The sequence below is a fragment of the Eschrichtius robustus genome, chromosome 17 (genome assembly GCF_028021215.1).
Source record: "Eschrichtius robustus isolate mEscRob2 chromosome 17, mEscRob2.pri, whole genome shotgun sequence".
Taxonomy (NCBI): Eukaryota; Metazoa; Chordata; class Mammalia; order Artiodactyla; family Eschrichtiidae; genus Eschrichtius; species Eschrichtius robustus.
This window is the reverse complement of record NC_090840.1, coordinates 77,451,860-77,468,654: the sequence shown is the minus strand read 5'-3', so window position 1 is coordinate 77,468,654 and position 16,795 is coordinate 77,451,860. Positions and strand designations below refer to the sequence as shown.

Sequence of the window (16,795 nt, the reverse complement as noted above, 5' to 3'; positions counted from 1 at the left end):
TCCTGTGAATCTGTGAAAGGTATTGAATGTGGAAGACCACACGTTAGAGCTCTCACAGTCAATGCAGTGATGCTCACTCCCTTGCCTGCTCCAAGGTCATGGACACCTAGTAGCTACGCTCGAGGGACTCTCATGATGACTGAGACTGGAGAAATGGGATGTGGGGTGCCATGCTAGCATGAACAAACCAGTCCAGGCACTGAGACTCTGACATAGTCCCTGAAGTGGCTTAAACTTGGGACTTCAGGAAGACAACACAAGGATAAATGAGGAAAGCTGAACGCATCCTCTGGAGAGAGTCACGTATGATTTCTCTATACAGTTTATTCAAACTCGCTTATCTACAACTCATCAGACTTGCTGTACTATCGATCCAGATAACCTTCCCAGCCCCCTAAACAGGAGGCGATGAGAACCTTCCCTCACGAGGAGGTAGAGAGTGTTGTTTTGTTGATGTCTGGTCTTGATTTCTCTTCTGTGTGTCCCACTGTATTCGGGGGTGCCCAAGGGCGCTCTCAGGTTTGATGATGTACTGATAGGCCTCACAGAAGTCAGAGAAGTTCTTATAGTCACCTTTACCATTGACAGCAGCAAAAAGATAGAGATTAAGGTCGGCCAAGGGAAAAGGTGCAGAGGGAAGAGTCCAGGCACAAGCTTCTGGTTGTCTTCTCCAAGTGGACTCACGTGGACAGCACTGAATTCCTCCAGCAATGATGTGGGACAGCGTGTATGGACTATTGTCAACCAGGAAACTCATCCGAGCCATGGAGTCCAGGGGTTTTATTGGGGGTCAGCCATGCGGGGACATGAAGTGAGCTGATCTTAGTTACTCAGGCTCCAGCCCCTCCAGAGGTCAAGCTGACACTGTGTGACTCGTGGCACCCACTACAAATCACCTTGTTAGCTTAGACTACCTGGCATGGTCCGAAGCCCCAGGTATACAAAGACGTTTATCAAGCAATATATTCCAAGGGTTTAGAGGTTATGTCCTAGGAACTGTTCAAGGACCAGACCTTCCTTTGGCAGTTGCATGGTTTGAATGCCCTCCTGAGTCAGCCCTCTACGGCACAATCACACAATGAGTCATCCGCCTTATGGGATCAGGTCCCTGTACGCTATTTCCATGTCTGTGGTTGCTCCAGTATCTCTGTAAATGTCGGGTGTCTACGCAGAGCGTTACTAAGCTCTCTCCAGCGGCCCCGCCTGGACCCCCTCGTTCCTCACTGCAGGGACGGCTTCCCTCCACTCACTCACCTTGCACGCTGCCGAACATCAGCTTTCCCTCCTTTATGACCTATGCCCGCCACTTTCCAAGTAGCAGCCAAGTGGAGACAGTTTTCCCCCATCGGAAGACCCTGAGTGTCCTCGCACGACCAGTGAACATCAGGTTCTTTCGTGAGGGAAGTAGCCCGATGCTTCCCTGTCTGGTCAAACACAGAAAGACTTATTGTTAATCCCCAGGACACTTGAGGGGCCCTCAACGTTACGCAAATGTCAAGCTCATAAACAGCTGTGGTCGGGCCTCCTAGGGCCTGCAAAGGGCCCCTTGTTTGCAAAGCTGAGGAGGATACAGTAAATTCGCTAAGGCAAAGGGGTTTGTACCTGGATAGGAATCAAGAAAACAGCATCATTCATTAAGTGTGGGTTAATCTGACCCGACCCTCTGCGATGGATCAAATTGATATTACTTAGGGACCTTTGGCAGGAAATGATCCCTGAGGTTCCACAGAGAGTAATTTATCATCAGGGACAGTAGAGGATGGACTGATGAATGACTTGGTCCCAACCCCCGGCTATCCGCTTGTGTGGAACCCGCCAACCATCCTTTAGGGATAATGATTACGCACGACCACAACTTTTAAAAGCCCGAGTGTGAGGGACGTCTGAGGCCCACGCAGCGGGGACAAAGGCTCAGAGCACCACATGGGACTGGTTTTGTAGGGTCACACTATCCCAACAGCAGCCATGGCGGGAAGTAAATGGGGCCCACGGAAAACTGACCGGAGCCTGGAGTCCACGGTCTCCTGGAGTGTAAGGGGAGGTTGACCCCTCCTGGGCTGAATAAGTCCAGATGTGGCGGATGCCTAGGGCGATGAGGAGGCCTCAGGGGGTGCTTCCACCCTGGCGTTCCTACTCATTTGTGCATATGTGGCCACCAGTGGTTTACTGATGAGGTAAAGAGATAGGACGGTTACGGTGCCCCAGCCAATGAAGGGGACCATGCAGCTACACAGGTAACATCATTAACCAGGATTCTTCCTGGAGGCAAAGCACAGGTGCATTTCTGTCTATTTCCCTCAAGTCCAAAAGACTAGCTAAACTAGCAAGAGAAAGAAAGGAAGGGGGAAGGAGAGGGGGAGGGGAAAAGGGAGCAAAAGGGATTCCGTGTGTGTTTCCTAGTCCCGTTGCGTGTCTCTATGAGTTCGTGTGTGCATGTTGCTATGTCCACCTATTCTGAATAGGTGCCCTGTGTTGGGGGCTCGTGTGAGCGAGGAAATAGGGTGCTGTCATAATGCAATCTCAAATTTTAAACTCCCATACAACAGCCTTTTTTCTCTTATGTCTGAGTTCTTGTGAAAACTTTGATTCTCACTCTGTTCAATCAACAGAGACGGAAAAGGCCAAGGTTCCAGGGATATTGCAGGCCAGTGGTTCTCAGTCAGAGGTGACCTGGACCCCCAGGGATGTTTGTTTGGCAATATCTAGAGACATTTTTGTTTGTCACAACTTGGGGAGGGAGACTGCTACTGATATCTAGTGGGTAGAGCCCCAAGATGCCGCTAAACACCTTAACAATGCACAGGAGACCCCAACAGCGAAAACTAATTTGGACGAAAATATCAATAGTGCTAAGGTTGAGATACCCTGTTGTTGGCTATGGGAAGAAGATGAGCTTCTCAAATCCCAAGAAATGTCTAGAACAACACACTTATGTAGATTGTTATTACCCCTTGGCATTGAGCAGAACTCAGGCTCTGGAGATGCTGAAAAGATAAATTTTGCCACATTGATCCATCTACCCCCCTTGACCTAATCGTTTTAGAGACGGTGCGTCTTCTGTATTAGTGAGAAAGGATGGGCACGGCATAGCTTCATTCTTCTGTGCACGTGAGATACTGAACCAATAATTAATGATCTATAAACAAAGCTTCGATGCACAAGGACAACTAATGATTTGAAGAAACCCTTCAGTGGGCTCTGTAAAGGCTCAGCTCTTCCTGGATTTGATCACTGGATGAGCCCTGGTTCTCCAGGAGGCAGTGGTGGAGGGAACAGCTCACAGCCAGGTTCACCTGTAAGCCAAGAATGGTCCCATCACACGTGAGCTCGGATTCACTCCTCAAACCTCGACGACCCCTGTTTGTCTCATCTGTAAAATGGAGCTAGTGCTGCATCCTACCACTGTCAGGATGATACGGACAAAATCCTGTCAAAACATTTGTGGTGCACAGTAGGCTTTCAATAAATGTTGTCTCTCCTTGTTAAATCTGCAAAGGAAACAATTCCCGAGGGGGCTATCAAGGAAAGAGGAAGAACTAGGATTTAATGGGCCCCGCTACCATCCAGGCACTTTACCTGGCTCACCTCATTCTCACGGTCCTCGTGGGATTACTCCCCATGGCTGCAGAGTCAAGGCTGAGCAGTGACAAGCTCCAAGCTCCATATCCCTCTGGCAAGGAGTAAGCAGGACGGGCACGGGAACCTAGGGTGTCTGATTTCAAAGCCCTATCTCGCCCTACCCCCCAGCTTGGGCAGAAAACCCCTAAAGGAAAGAGGTATCAAATTCCCAGGCCAGAGGCCAGGCACATATAAGAAGAATCACCCCAGAGATCCTCTTGCTGGAAAATTAACTAGACTAGACAAAGCCAGCCCTTTTCCTGGAGGGAGAGCTCTTGTGAATTTCATTGGCGCTCCCCTGATGACCCCGAGACATAATCTCTGGGCCTCCAAGCCTTTGAGATGAGGAGGGGTGAGTGGAACAGGGGAGCCATTGTTCTCTAATTAGAGCCTGGGTCTCCTCTGAGGCTCAAGATGGGCCTCTTAATATGGAGGCTTCACCTGCTCCAAGCCAGAGCGTTATGATGCCTCCTCCCCCTCAGAGGCAGCCCACCTGCCAAATTCAGGAAAGGCTGTCCTCTTGATGTGAAGAGGGGGAGGGGGAGCGCATGACTAAGGGTTTTCCCTGGGGTATAAAGGGCTCGGTCCCCATCTTGTTCAAAGCCAAGGACCGTTCATCCAGCAGCTTTCGAGTGGGACCTTCACGGTAGGCACCCCCTTCCCCTGACTGTGGAGGGGGCCAAAGAGGAAGGAAGGGCGGGATGGAGGGAGGGGGTTAAGAATGGAGGAAGGGGGAGGGAGGGAGAAAAAGGGGGCGGAAAGGATGGAGGGATGGTAAGGGTGGGAGGAACAAAGGGAGGGAAGGAGGCTGCTCTCGAGGGGCGCCTGAGACCAGGATGCTACTGCAAGATGTAGCGAGAAACTCAAAGGCACTCTGAGCTCTTGGACAAAGAGATGCAGTGCCGGAGGACAACATCTGGTGCATTTACCTGGGGAAAAAAACCCAGCATGACACATCAATGAGAGTCCTACAAACCTGTGTGGGCCAATGTCTCTCCCTGGGGCACCTGGTGTGGAAATATAACCATCATTAGTCATGGGCCGGCCTTACTAAGCACCTAGTTCATGCTAGGCAGGCCCCACCTTGAAGGATTACGCCATTCAATCCTCATGACACCCTGAGGAAGATAAATGGGCATCTTACTGCCCAGGAAAATGAGTACAAGACAGCTTCAGTGCCTGGCTCCGGGCACTCATCAAGGGAAAGGCGGAGCCTGAGCCCCCTGCCCTGCTCCGCCCCCCAACCCGACTCCACCCCAGGTCTGTCCAGCTAGAAAGGCCTTGCTTTTAGAAACGTCCTAGATGAGGTGGAATCAGTCTTCAGGGAACATCTTGGTGAGCCAGGCCTCCAGTGCACGCAGACCAAGGCGAGGCTTGGGGACCCTCAGTCCCACAAGATGGCACTGCCGCAGGGTCCCTGACAGCCCCGGAGGCCTCCTTAGGAAAAGGCAGTTCTCCTCCAGGTGGGCACAGCCCCAGCCCCAAGGGCACCTGACTCTGCCAGCAGAAGGATGCTGGATTTCGGCAGCGGCCCTGAGCCCTCCCACCCCCAGATCCTAATGTGCATGTCCCCCCCCCTTCAAGTCTCTTTCCCCATTGTTCAAGGCTGAGCGCATGTTGCCACCTCTGGCTGGCGCTGCAATTTCCCTTTTCTTGGCTCCCAGCTGGGGATTGTCAACTGCAGTGCCACACCACACCCCAGCGAGGCGCTGGCCACCCTGGGGGCCTCTCAAGCAAGTATTGCCAAAACTCTCAACAGTTATACAGTGAATAAAATTACTAGGCTGCTTGTTTGAGATTTAATGATCAGCATTGCAGTTGAGGGTAAAACACCTTGTTACGGAGTCCAAGCTCGCTCTGCTCTCTACAGGACAGGCCAATGAATCGGGAGGCGAGGTGTTGAGGCAGGGAAGACGACCTTATTCGGAAAGCCGTCAGATTGAGAAGATGACAGACTAGTGTCTCCGAAAAACCATCTTATTGGGGTTTGGATGCCAATTTCTCTTATAGCACAGAGAGGGGGAGGAGATGAGGAAGTAAAGTAAGAAGCCCATGACATTTGCAAATATCCCCTGGAATAGCCAGCCTCGGGCAGGGGATGTGTTAATTTCTTCTTTCTTGTAGCCATCCACAGGTGGACAGGGTCCGGATGTTTCCCTGAACAAAGGCACTTGGGTTTAACATTCAGGCAGGGGGCAGGGTTCCCCGAGGCAGGCCATTATGTATACACAGTATCCTTTTAGTAAACAAAAGCAGCGGAAAGCAAAGGTTAAAGTAAAAGAAACAGATCCAGCATGTAGTCAGATTTGTCTCTTCCCTGTTACAACCTGGACCAAAGACTTAAGTCGGACTGGCTGACCGCAGTTTGAATCTTGTGCCTGGTGCTGCCATGGTCCCCCTGCCGTGGTGCCTTTTGGCAAAGGTGGCCTTGCAAGTTACTGGACCTCTCTGAGCCTTGGTTCCCCACCTAGAAAGTTCTAGCGTGCCCTTATGAGCCAGTATAGGGAGATGCTTGGTGAAGACCCAAGACAAAGAATGACCCAATCACTGAAAGGTAGTGTTTAAATGAATGAGGTCCTGGAGTTTATAACATCTCTTTTAATTGTGGTAAAATATACATAATATAAAAGTTACCATTTAAACCATTTTTAAGTGAGCAGTCCAGTAGCGTTAAGTGCATTCCCACTGTTGTGCTAACATTACCTCCATCATCTCTAAAACTTTTTCATTTTCCCCAACTAAAACTCTCCCATTAAACGCGAACTCCCCATCACCCCGCCCCCCGTCCCTATAACTTACTTTTTATTTATTTATTCTTTTAAAGAATCAATTTTGTTTGTTGTTTTATTTTTGGCTGCGTTGGGTCTTCGATGCTGCGTGCGGGCTTTCTCTAGCCGCGGCGAGCGGGGGGCTACTCTTCGTTGCGGTACTCGGACTTTTCATTGCAATGGCTTCTCTTGTTGCAGAGCACGGGCTCTAGGCGCGTGGGCTTCAGTAGTTGCGGCACACGGGCTCAGTAGTTGTGGCTCACGGGCTCTAGAGCGCAGGCTCAGTAGTTGTGGTGCACGGGCTTAGTTGCTCCGCGGCATGTGGGATCTTCCCCGACCAGGGATTGAACCTGTGTCCCCTGCACTGGCAAGTGGATTCTTAACCACTGCGCCACCGGGGAAGTCCCCTATAACCTACTTTAAAAAAATATTAGACCCGAGTCAAGATTATGTCTGTAATAAGGTCACTTCTGCTCATTTGCATTCTAATAAAATATATGCTTGAAAGTCCAATAAACATTATTTGCTATTCCTATAAACACCACCCTCAGCCTGTTCTTCCCTGAGCGTCAGGATGACCCAAGGGAACATCTCCCTGAAACGAGTATCACAAGAGAAAAAGAACAACATCCATGGTGCTCAACTGGATCCTCTCCTGCATTTCATCCAACAGGGGCTTCTACTCCAACAGGGAATTGGAGCCTTCATTGTAATAGCTGCTTTTTCTTGAGCCTTTCCTGGTGCTGGACGCTATCATTGTAATTACTGCTGATTCTGAGCCATTTCTCTCCAGCAGGCACGTGTACGTGCCCTGCATGAATTAACTCATTCCGTCCTCACAACACCTCCTAATTTACATTGTTAATATGATGAGCACTGGATCTGGGAGTGGGGCATTTTTACCGTAAATTGCTAGTCTCTGAGCCTCCCTGACCTCATTCGTACAAAGAGACAAAGAGACTAGATGATTCTGCTGCCTCTTCTGAGCTCAAACAGCTGGCATCCTCGCGCTGTGTGATGGTAACAATTAAAAGTCTGACTCAGTAAGTGCCAGGTAGTGCCACCGGTCTCGGTCGTGAGGGTACGACTTCAATAGGGTCCCCTGAAATGCCTTTAGCTGCCACCCACGGAGTTCCCAGGCCATGCCACTTTCCAGCGTGAGAGCCTGTACCATCAGAGAGCCTGTCTAACCTTGAAAGTTAACCTGCTGTAAGAATTTATGTGGTTAAAAATTGTTATAGGCAGAGCCTCATGTCTGGCAGATAATAAGCAGGGTATTAGAGAATGCTTGAGCTGAGTGTGAATCTCAAAGATCTCACACCCTCTTCTTGTGTATTTATTCAACAAACAGGTATCTTCCAGCCAGCAGAGGTGTGCTGGGCCCTGCAGCAAGTTCACAGAGTAGAGATCCTTCAACCTACAAATGTCTTCTCCCCTGGGACACCTTCCCCAGTACCAAGCCCTGTTCACTTGCAGAGCGGCCCACCACGGACCTGTGTACCTATGCTGGGCCACCAGGACGCAGGGCAGCCTTTGCCTCTGGTAGAACAAATTGCAGAAATTGCCCCTTCCTCCAGGTTGACACAGCCCTGCAGAGGGCAAGCGTGGGAGTTGAGCACTGGCTGCATTTCAGCCCCTACTTGCCCACTCAGCACAACACCTTTGCAAAGTGCACAACATATACAACCGTATTCAGCAGCCCTGTGTGTGCCGCTGGGGTAGCATAATCACTCTGTATTATCATTCAAACTGTGCCCTAAAAACATGTTCTAAAACAGAATACGTATAAGTCAATCATCCGTCTCACATTCCTTTGGGAGTTAGATTCCCAGGGAGCTAAAACTATTCTATTCTAAATCCGTCTGGTCTTTAAATTGTTCCTTCCCTATTAAATACATGGTTGACCTGCTTGAGTCAGTAGACCGTAAGTGACTGTTGAAGTTCAATATTGACTGCTCAGATCCCAGGGCAGCTACAGTTGAAATGTGGCAGGTTCCTGACCCCACCCACCTCGCCGCTTCCCCCAAGGCCCTTCCAAAGGCACATTCCTTGAACCGCTAGGACTGCCACAAAGTATGCAAAAGCATTGTTTGCTAGCAGGCAGTGCTGCCACGCGATGGCCAGATGTATTCTGTGATGTTGGTACAAAAGTTCAGAGCCAGCCCGCTCAGGAATATCCTATGATATCACTTATGGGTGGAATCTAAAAAAATGATATAAATGAACTTATTTACAAAATAGAAATCAACTCACAGATATAGAGAAAAACCTTGTGGCTTCCAAAGGGGATGGGGGGAGATAAATTAAGAGTTTGGGATTAACAGATACACACTATGTATAAAATAGCTAAACAACAAGGACCTACTGTGTAGTACAGGGAACTATACTCAGTATCTTGTAATACCCTATAATGGAAAAGAATCTGTAAAAGTATATATATACACACACACACACACACACACACATATATCTGAATCACTTTGCTGTACACCCAAAACTAATACAACATTGTAAATTAACTATACTTCAATTAAAAAATGGTTTAAAATTTTTTAAGAAAAGAATGCTGCTCGGAATGCTGGTGGGTCATAACGTATGGGTTGCTCAAAATTCAATTTACAAAAGTCAAACTATAGCGCTTGTTAAATTACCACCCTTTCCCATTCGTCTGTGAACCACTCACAGGTAAGGTGTGTTTTCCTCACTTTGCTTTCCTGGATCCTTGCAATGTGCCTGACCCATAATAAATGACCATTGATTTAGTGAGTAAATAAATGAGACCAGAACTATGTCCTCAAGGAGCGCATGGTGAGGTGTCCATTTTACAGATGGATAAACTGAGTCTCAAAGAGGGAACATAATCTCCTTACTGTCGTATTGCTAATAAAGCCGCTGGCAAAGCTGGGACAGAGACACTTCCGGGGCTTTCTCTTTTTCTTGCACTGCATTACGGGACAAACAGCTCCTGTGGGGTCCCGTGTCATGGTTTCTGAAAGCTCACTTGCCATATTCCGCTGACTTCTCTCCCAGGACGCTGTTCCAGCTGATGCCAGGATCCCACTGTTTGCTCTGCTACCATGATCGTGCTTCTGCTCGTAGGAATGCTGATGGCCTCACATGGCAGTGAGTAACTGTATTTTACTGTATTTCTGGCTTAGTATATAATTACATACAATGAACCCTGGGCTGTCTTGTCAAATTCCAACCGATTTGCTTGCTAGTAATTTTATCACCTTGCCTAATGAGTGGTGGAAATCAAACATGAATGATAAGCTCGAGGGTTAATACCGATATTAAAGTTGATATTTTGAGCATGGACATGTGGGATGGGGGTGAGTGGGCACCAAGGAGAGCAAAGGGCAAGGATTAGCCAGGTCCTCTCCACCCGGTAGCGCATCTCCTCCCCAGCTGCTCAGGGGCGGCTGTCCCTTGCTTTGCTGATTCCCTTGGAATGTGTTGGCCTTCCTGACTTGCAACAGCTCCCTTGCCCCTTCTGGAGGCATCTCTGGTGTAAAAGCAAACACTTCCAAACCCACATTCGAAAGTTGGGGCCCACGCCACCAAACCCGAAAGCCATCTAAGTAAGCTCCTTGGCAGCCGGGGTAATAATTCCGAGTTCACTTGGGATCTTAGCTGTGAATCTGAGTCTTCCGGCTCCTTCCTATGCTCTTTCTTATTTGCATATTTATGCAGCTAAACATCCCAAATCACTTCTTTCCTTCCTGCAACTGCTTGGGCACTGTCGTTACTGAGATCACTCATTTATCTTGTCATTTTTCTCCTTCTTTTCCTATATTCAGGTAAACTCTGGACCAACCCACTGACCCTCCCCTCTCTATGTTCCCTTCCAATCCCAATAGTGACAGTGAAGCAAAGGGAACCCACAATATTATTGATCGTTTATCTTGACCAGGACCTGAGTTAGGAGATAATTCAAGAGGTTTGCATGTCGTCCAGAAGCTTGTAGGTTGAAATTAGAATATAACCACTTTCCATAAGATGCAAAGTCTTCCCTTCAAGTTCAAATCCTTCCAAACACCACCTCGGATCTTTCCTCTGAGACAGAGTGGGTCAACCACTTCCAGAATGTGCTGGGCTTCTATTGATTATTTACTTCCTTCATATGTGGCTTTTTTCTTATTAAAAGTTTTTGGTCGTGACTGGGGTCCCATTGTTAGTGCAACTGGGGCTGATGTATCAGCCCCTCAACCTTTCTCAAGAACTTAAGTGGTCTTGATCAAATACCAACTATGGAACTTCCCTGGTGGTCCAGTGTTTAGGACTACTTGCTCCCGATGCAAGGGGCACAGGTTTGATCCCTGGTTGGGGAACGAAGATCCCGCATGCTGCGCGGCGTGGCAAAAAAAAAAAAAAAAGATCCCAGCTATGATCTTGACTCACCTCATCTTTGGTGACAAAATTGTGAAATGTTCTACAGTTTTTCCCTAATATTTTTCCTTTTAAATGAAATCTCATTTACCAAAACCCATTTTTATAATTTTTAAACTTCTTGTCTAACATTTTCTTCTTCCAAAATGATACATTTCCCTTTGATCAAAATTGTCCTTTAACATCCTCCCACCCCCACTTACATGCCTTTTAAAGTTTTTAATTTCTTTATACAATTGAGGCCACTAAACACTTTTCTATCTGTCCTTCTTGCTTTATCTCTGTTTCCCCTTAGTTTACTACTACATTGTGATACTAAAAATGATCATGATATCCTGTTATGATAACCTGTCACAAACATTTGTGCTTGTCCTGAGAGATTTTATTTTCAAACACAAACATCTAGAGTTAAAAAAAAAAGGTATAACCATAGAAAGTTTAAGTGCAAACATACCCTTTTATATATGGGTTTAGATGTGCCATGCCTATGGCTCCAGTTTTGCAGGGGTGAGTGTGTGGCCACTATAGAGACTGCCCACCTCCCCAATTCGCCAGTTCTTGATCGTGACATTGTAGGGGGAAAGGTCTGTTTTTGAGGCCTCTGCCTGCACGCTACTCTCAAAGAAGTCTGGGTCTTCTTTGATGACAGGACAGGTTTAAGTGTGGAAAGCTTTCAACTGTGATTAAAAAAATGGAGTGTCAACCAGAAAAGCCTGGGAGAGGTCATACAGCTCTGCAAGTGAAGGAGAGACCGGGGAGGGGTGGTGGTGAACGCATCCTAGACAGACACAGGTGTGTCTAAGGAAATTTGGCAAGGCCCCCAGGGAGGAGTCTGTCAGAAGAGTCCCGCGTCCCCCAGGAGCCCAGCCCACCATGAACACCTGCCAGTGCTGAGCCGTTGGCTAGGAGCAGCCGTGAGGGATGCGGGTTGTGGCTTCTGGGCAAACACTGCCTTAGACTTCAGGGCACAGCACTTGCTGGAGTTGGAGTTTCTTAAGGAGCCTCCATACTGTTCTCCATAGTGGTTGCACCAATTTACATTCCCACCAACAGTGCAAGAGGGTCCCCTTCTCTCCACACCCTCTCCAGCATTTATTATTTGTGGATTTTTTGGTGATGGCCATTCTGACCGGTGTGAGGTGGTACCTCATTGCAGTTGTGATTTGCATTTCTCTAATGATTAACGATGTTGAGCACATTTTCATGTGCCTCTTGGCCATCTGTACGTCTTCTTTGGAGAAATGTCTATTTAGGTCTAGAAAGTTGCTTTTCTAAGTGCCAAATCAAGCTTCTTGCTATAATTCACTTCTGGGCCAGTTTCCTATTAGCTCAGAGAAAACATCTCTCTCTATTATGTTCACTGGTTAAAACAATTCCCTGCAGAAAGTAGGGTTTTCTTAAAGATTTTTGGAATAAATATTGCAGCATGTAAAGAAAAAATAAAACAAAATATAATAAAATAAAATCCAGGGTGACTTTTTTTTTAGCTGCTCATGAAAATGCGTGGACACCGATATCCCAAAAGTAAGTGGAAGTGTAGAGGAGCAAACACACCTGATTAGCCCATGTCAGTAATAAGATCATTCCCCACCCTCCAGAGCAGAAATTTTATTATCAGTTGCACAAAGGAAATACCAGTGCAGTAATGACAAAGGAGTAGGCCATATTTTATAATCGCTGCTTAAGTGGGCAGTAGATATTCTTAGCTGTTGGCTGGTATGCTAATTAAACAGTTCCTGAGGCAGTTGTGCCCAGTGTAGAAAGCGCCAGAGCAGTTACATGGGCTCTGTGATAAGGGCTCGAACAGAACTGAAGTTGTGAGTCTCCCTCCTGGTCTGAAAGTCTACACTGTGCAGGGCACTGTGGCTGTACAGCCCATGGCGCTCAGTCAGGAGGGAACTCCTCTCCCTGGGAACCATCCCGAGAACCTGGCAGAGAGGAGCCGTGGTTGGAACCAAAAGCTGAGACATGTACATCAGCTCAAGCCCTGCTTGGCTGGCCTAGGTGGAGTACTGACCCCACCAAGCCCCTCTGCACACACCCAAAGTATCTTCCTTTCACCCTCAAACTAAAATCAGCCTGCAACCTGCTTTTGTTGCTGTTTTAATTTAAAATTTGAGCCAAGAGTTTAAAATGGGAAGATTTTACAAAAAGTTCAGACTTCCAACAAATTTGTTAAAATCCGGATTGTGGGACTCCTTCCCCAAGGCCTGGGGCTGAGTGACAGCTGTCCCTCCCACTGTGACCTGGGGCTCTCAAGTTCTCCACAGTCTCCACCAATCCTTATTGTTTCCCAGCACTGGACCACTTCTCTTGTTTACATCATCTGCCTGACCCCTGGAGAGATTTGGGTTTGCAGTCTTGAGTCTTAAGAAAGACCCCTGTTTTCTCTGTCCTGGACCAGTACAGTCAGTCTAAACCTTACTGGGCTCTGGGCCTCCCATCTCAGCCCTTCCAAGTCGTTCTTCATGGTTTCCTTTAATCCACTCAGCAAACAGTACGCCAAGGGAGGTGATAGGCTTTGGAACTATGATGAGGTTCCTGCCTTCAGGTGTTCAAAGTCTAATGCCAGAGACCCACAGGTAAGGAGACCCTGAGAATCAGCATGAATAGTACCACGGTAGAGGTCACCAGAAGGTGGGAGTGGGCATGAGAGCTCAGAGGGCAGGCAACTAGCCAGAGTCTTCCAACATGGAGGGAGGGAGAGAGGAAAGACTTCCACATGGTATTGTTAAAACTAAGCTTAAATGGTGAGTAGGGGTCAGCCAGGCTGAGTCATGGACAAAGTACTCCAGCAGAGGACATGGTCTGTGCAAAGGCCCAGGGGTCAGGGCACACTCATGGAACTGAGAGCAATTCTGGATGGTTGGAGTGTGGCATCCAAGAGGGATTGATCCCAGCTGTCCCAGCTCACTGCAGTCCCCCAGATATCAACCAGGGGTACAAAATGCACAGGACAGCCACAACAGAAAATTATCCAGCCCAAATGTCAATAGTCTTAGGCCGTGAAACCTGCTCTAAGCCAAACAGGGCCAACTGGGGGCATCTTCCTGAGTAAATTTAATCTAACATGCTTCTTTGAAGGACAACCCTTTGTGGCTTTCAGATTTGCAGGTTTCCAAACAATGTCAAACTTATGGGCCTGACTAAATTGACCACTTTGTGAAGAAAGACAAAAATCTTTCAACATTTCAGGCTACTCACATGCTGCACATAACTGGGGGGGAAAGCAATGTGAGCGTGGACAAGTCTGTAAGCCCTCTGAGCCTCTAGGGAGCTGGTCCCTGGTTGAACTAAGATTCCAATTCCCATCCATTTGTCCCCATTGCCCTAGGCTGCATCCCCATCCTCCCACCTCGATGAAACACTAACTGAAGTTGGTGGTAATATTTGGGTACTGTAGAAATCATCATTTTTTCCCCAAGCAACATTTCTCAAAGTGCAGTTTCTAGGCCATCAACTTTAAAACCAGCTGGGGAGCTTGTTAAAAATATCTATTTCTGAGCCTTAATCCAGACCTGCTGGATCAGACTTGAGTGAGGGCACAAGGATGGTACTTTTTACTGAGCCTGCATCCCAGGTGAGTTTGATGCTGATAGTCTGGGGGAAACCCCTGTCCTCAGTTATAAACTCCATGTCTGTTTTTTTTTTTTTTTTTTTTTCTTTTATTATTTATTTATTTATTTTTTGGCTGTGTTGGGTCTTCGTTTCTGTGTGAGGGCTTTCTCTAGTTGCGGCAAGCAGGGGCCACTCTTCATCGCCGTGCGCGGGCCTCTCACTGTCGTGGCCTCTCTTGTTGCGGAGCACAAGCTCCAGACGTGCAGGCTCAGTAGTTGTGGCTCACGGGCCTAGTTGCTCCGCGGCATGTGGGATCTTCCCAGACCAGGGCTTGAACCCGTGTCCCCTGCATTGGCAGGCAGATTCTCAACCATTGCGCCACCAGGGAGGCCCTTCATGTCTGTTTTTATTTCCACCAATCCTTCATCTCAAGTAACTCCAAACAAACATGCAATATAAGTTAAAATTGTATGCTTCATATGCAACAACAGCTTCAAGATAAGTTCCCAAATCTCCCCATCCCAAACCAGAAAGTCACTCCCTTAAGGCCAACTAATATAAAACACTGGGTTACCCAGCCACTCCTTTATTTTCTTCAAGAGGTGACCGCAGGGATCTGGCGCATAGCAGGCACTAGAAAAATCTGTCTAGAATTGAATTTCTCTGCATCCTCATTGCTTTCCCGGCCACCCCTTCCCAGCTCTAGCCCAGCACGAGGGCGGCGGCAGTGTGGGTGGTAACCCTACTCTCCTCCTCGATTATAGGGGCCCACCCTCTGGACACCCCGCATCTTCCATGGGAGCTGCCTCCAGGACTCTCAGAAAATATCAGTAAGCATCCTTTGATCTTTTCTTAGGAGACCTAGCTGGGTAGAAAGCTGTCTAGGATATCGGCAGAGAAATTGATCCCTTCTGAATATACCCTAGAGCCGTTTACTGCTGTGGCATTTGTAGGTAAAGTGATTTGAATAAGACTCAGAAGCCTCTCTCTCACAGTTTACTCTGGTGTCTGACCCACTGTTGGTCTCTCCTTTGAGATAAAGCACTAAAAACTCTCACCAAAGACACAGGTCAGCTGAAAGGGGAAACTAGAAGAGGGAAGTAAATGGGCTGATGAATGAGGGTTACGTAGTAACTGCATTAAAAGGCAGGACGAAAAGAAAACTATGATGTATTTCAGTCCTCTGGTTATTTGAAGGGAGGGATCTGTAATTGTTCCTTGGGGAACGGAAGGTTTTCCTGGTGATGGATTGTAAATATTTCTCAGGTGGGTTCCTATACAGGCATCGCTGAAGAATAGAATACATCGTGAACTAGCTGACGAGGTTAACCCTGAGTTAAGGGTTCATTTCTGACCTTTCAGAGAGGCGAGCTGAGTCAGCCAAACTATTTGTGCATGAGCCCACGCAAGCTAAGTGATCAGTCCCATCCAGACACAAATGTTAGTGGCCTCTCTCCAAATGGCATCACCCCCATGGGAAGTGCAGTGCCCACTAGGAGGTCTTCTTCAGGTAGATATTTAGACTCACAGGCCACACTTGGCTTTCAGAAGGATCAAGGCCAGGAAGCACTGTGTGCGAGCAGGCCATGCCGGCCATTCTTCTTTATCAAGAGGAGCTCTGGCAGCAACCTACGCAGTAGTCCAGGAGCCCCTAGCTAACAACTCAGGTACAAGGGAACGGGGCTCACGTGGAGCAGCCCCAGGACCCGCCCTGGCCTAGAAGCTTCACTCTCCATAGGAGTCAGTATCCCTAGTAACCACCGCATAGGTGTAATTTCTAGGATGCCAGAATGGACACGCCCAGCTGAGTGAGTCGTCACACTGATGGAGACCCAAAATGCTGGCCTCCCACCAGGTGTTTGTAGTTCATCCGCAGTTCCTGCCAGTCTAGATACACCTCACCATTCACGGGCCTTTTTTTTTTTACCATTGAGCATTGTTGTCTAGCAACACAGTTCACGGTTTTTGTCTTATCAGGTTTCCATGGTAACCTATGTTACTAGAAAGCTAGCCCAAGGTCAAATCTATCCTTAGAGAAGGGGTTTTACTCACTCTACCCGCAGCGGGGTGGACCAGGAAGGGAAAGGGGTAGACCTCAAGCCTCTCTAATTTATTTTCTCTTCCTTCCACTTAGACATGACTTTCTTCAATGGGGTGTTTAAAAATGTGGGAGGAGTGGCCGAAATTTTTGGTAAGTTAAATCTGAACTTGCTTTTATCCCCCAGGTGTCAGGGCATTGGTGGGGGGGGGGGTGGGAAATCTAAGGAAATGACCAGGGCCTTGGGCTCTGCCCTCTGAGCTCCTGCAGCCTCGCCAGCAAGCTCCGAACAATGTGATCCGGGTTCTGATGAGAGTAGCGGGGCCCTTTATCGCAGGGTGAGCCACTGAGTGTCCAGGTGGCTTTGTTGTCCTTCCTTCATTCATCCTGACCTCAACCTGGCCAGGAGGGGAATGGCATCCCT

General features: G+C 48.0%; 1 protein-coding gene across 1 annotated transcript in view; it reads left to right on the top strand.

The window, feature by feature from the left end:
* Positions 1 to 1,965: 1,965 nt before the first annotated feature.
* Positions 1,966 to 16,795, top strand: part of OC90 (otoconin 90) — a 35,339-nt gene continuing 20,509 nt past the window's right edge. Inside the window, exons 1-4 of the mRNA XM_068525491.1 lie at positions 1,966 to 2,031; positions 5,283 to 5,355; positions 15,098 to 15,163; positions 16,468 to 16,524. Of these exons, the coding sequence (XP_068381592.1) occupies positions 1,966 to 2,031; positions 5,283 to 5,355; positions 15,098 to 15,163; positions 16,468 to 16,524 (262 nt within the window). The remainder of the gene's footprint in view (positions 2,032 to 5,282; positions 5,356 to 15,097; positions 15,164 to 16,467; positions 16,525 to 16,795) is intronic.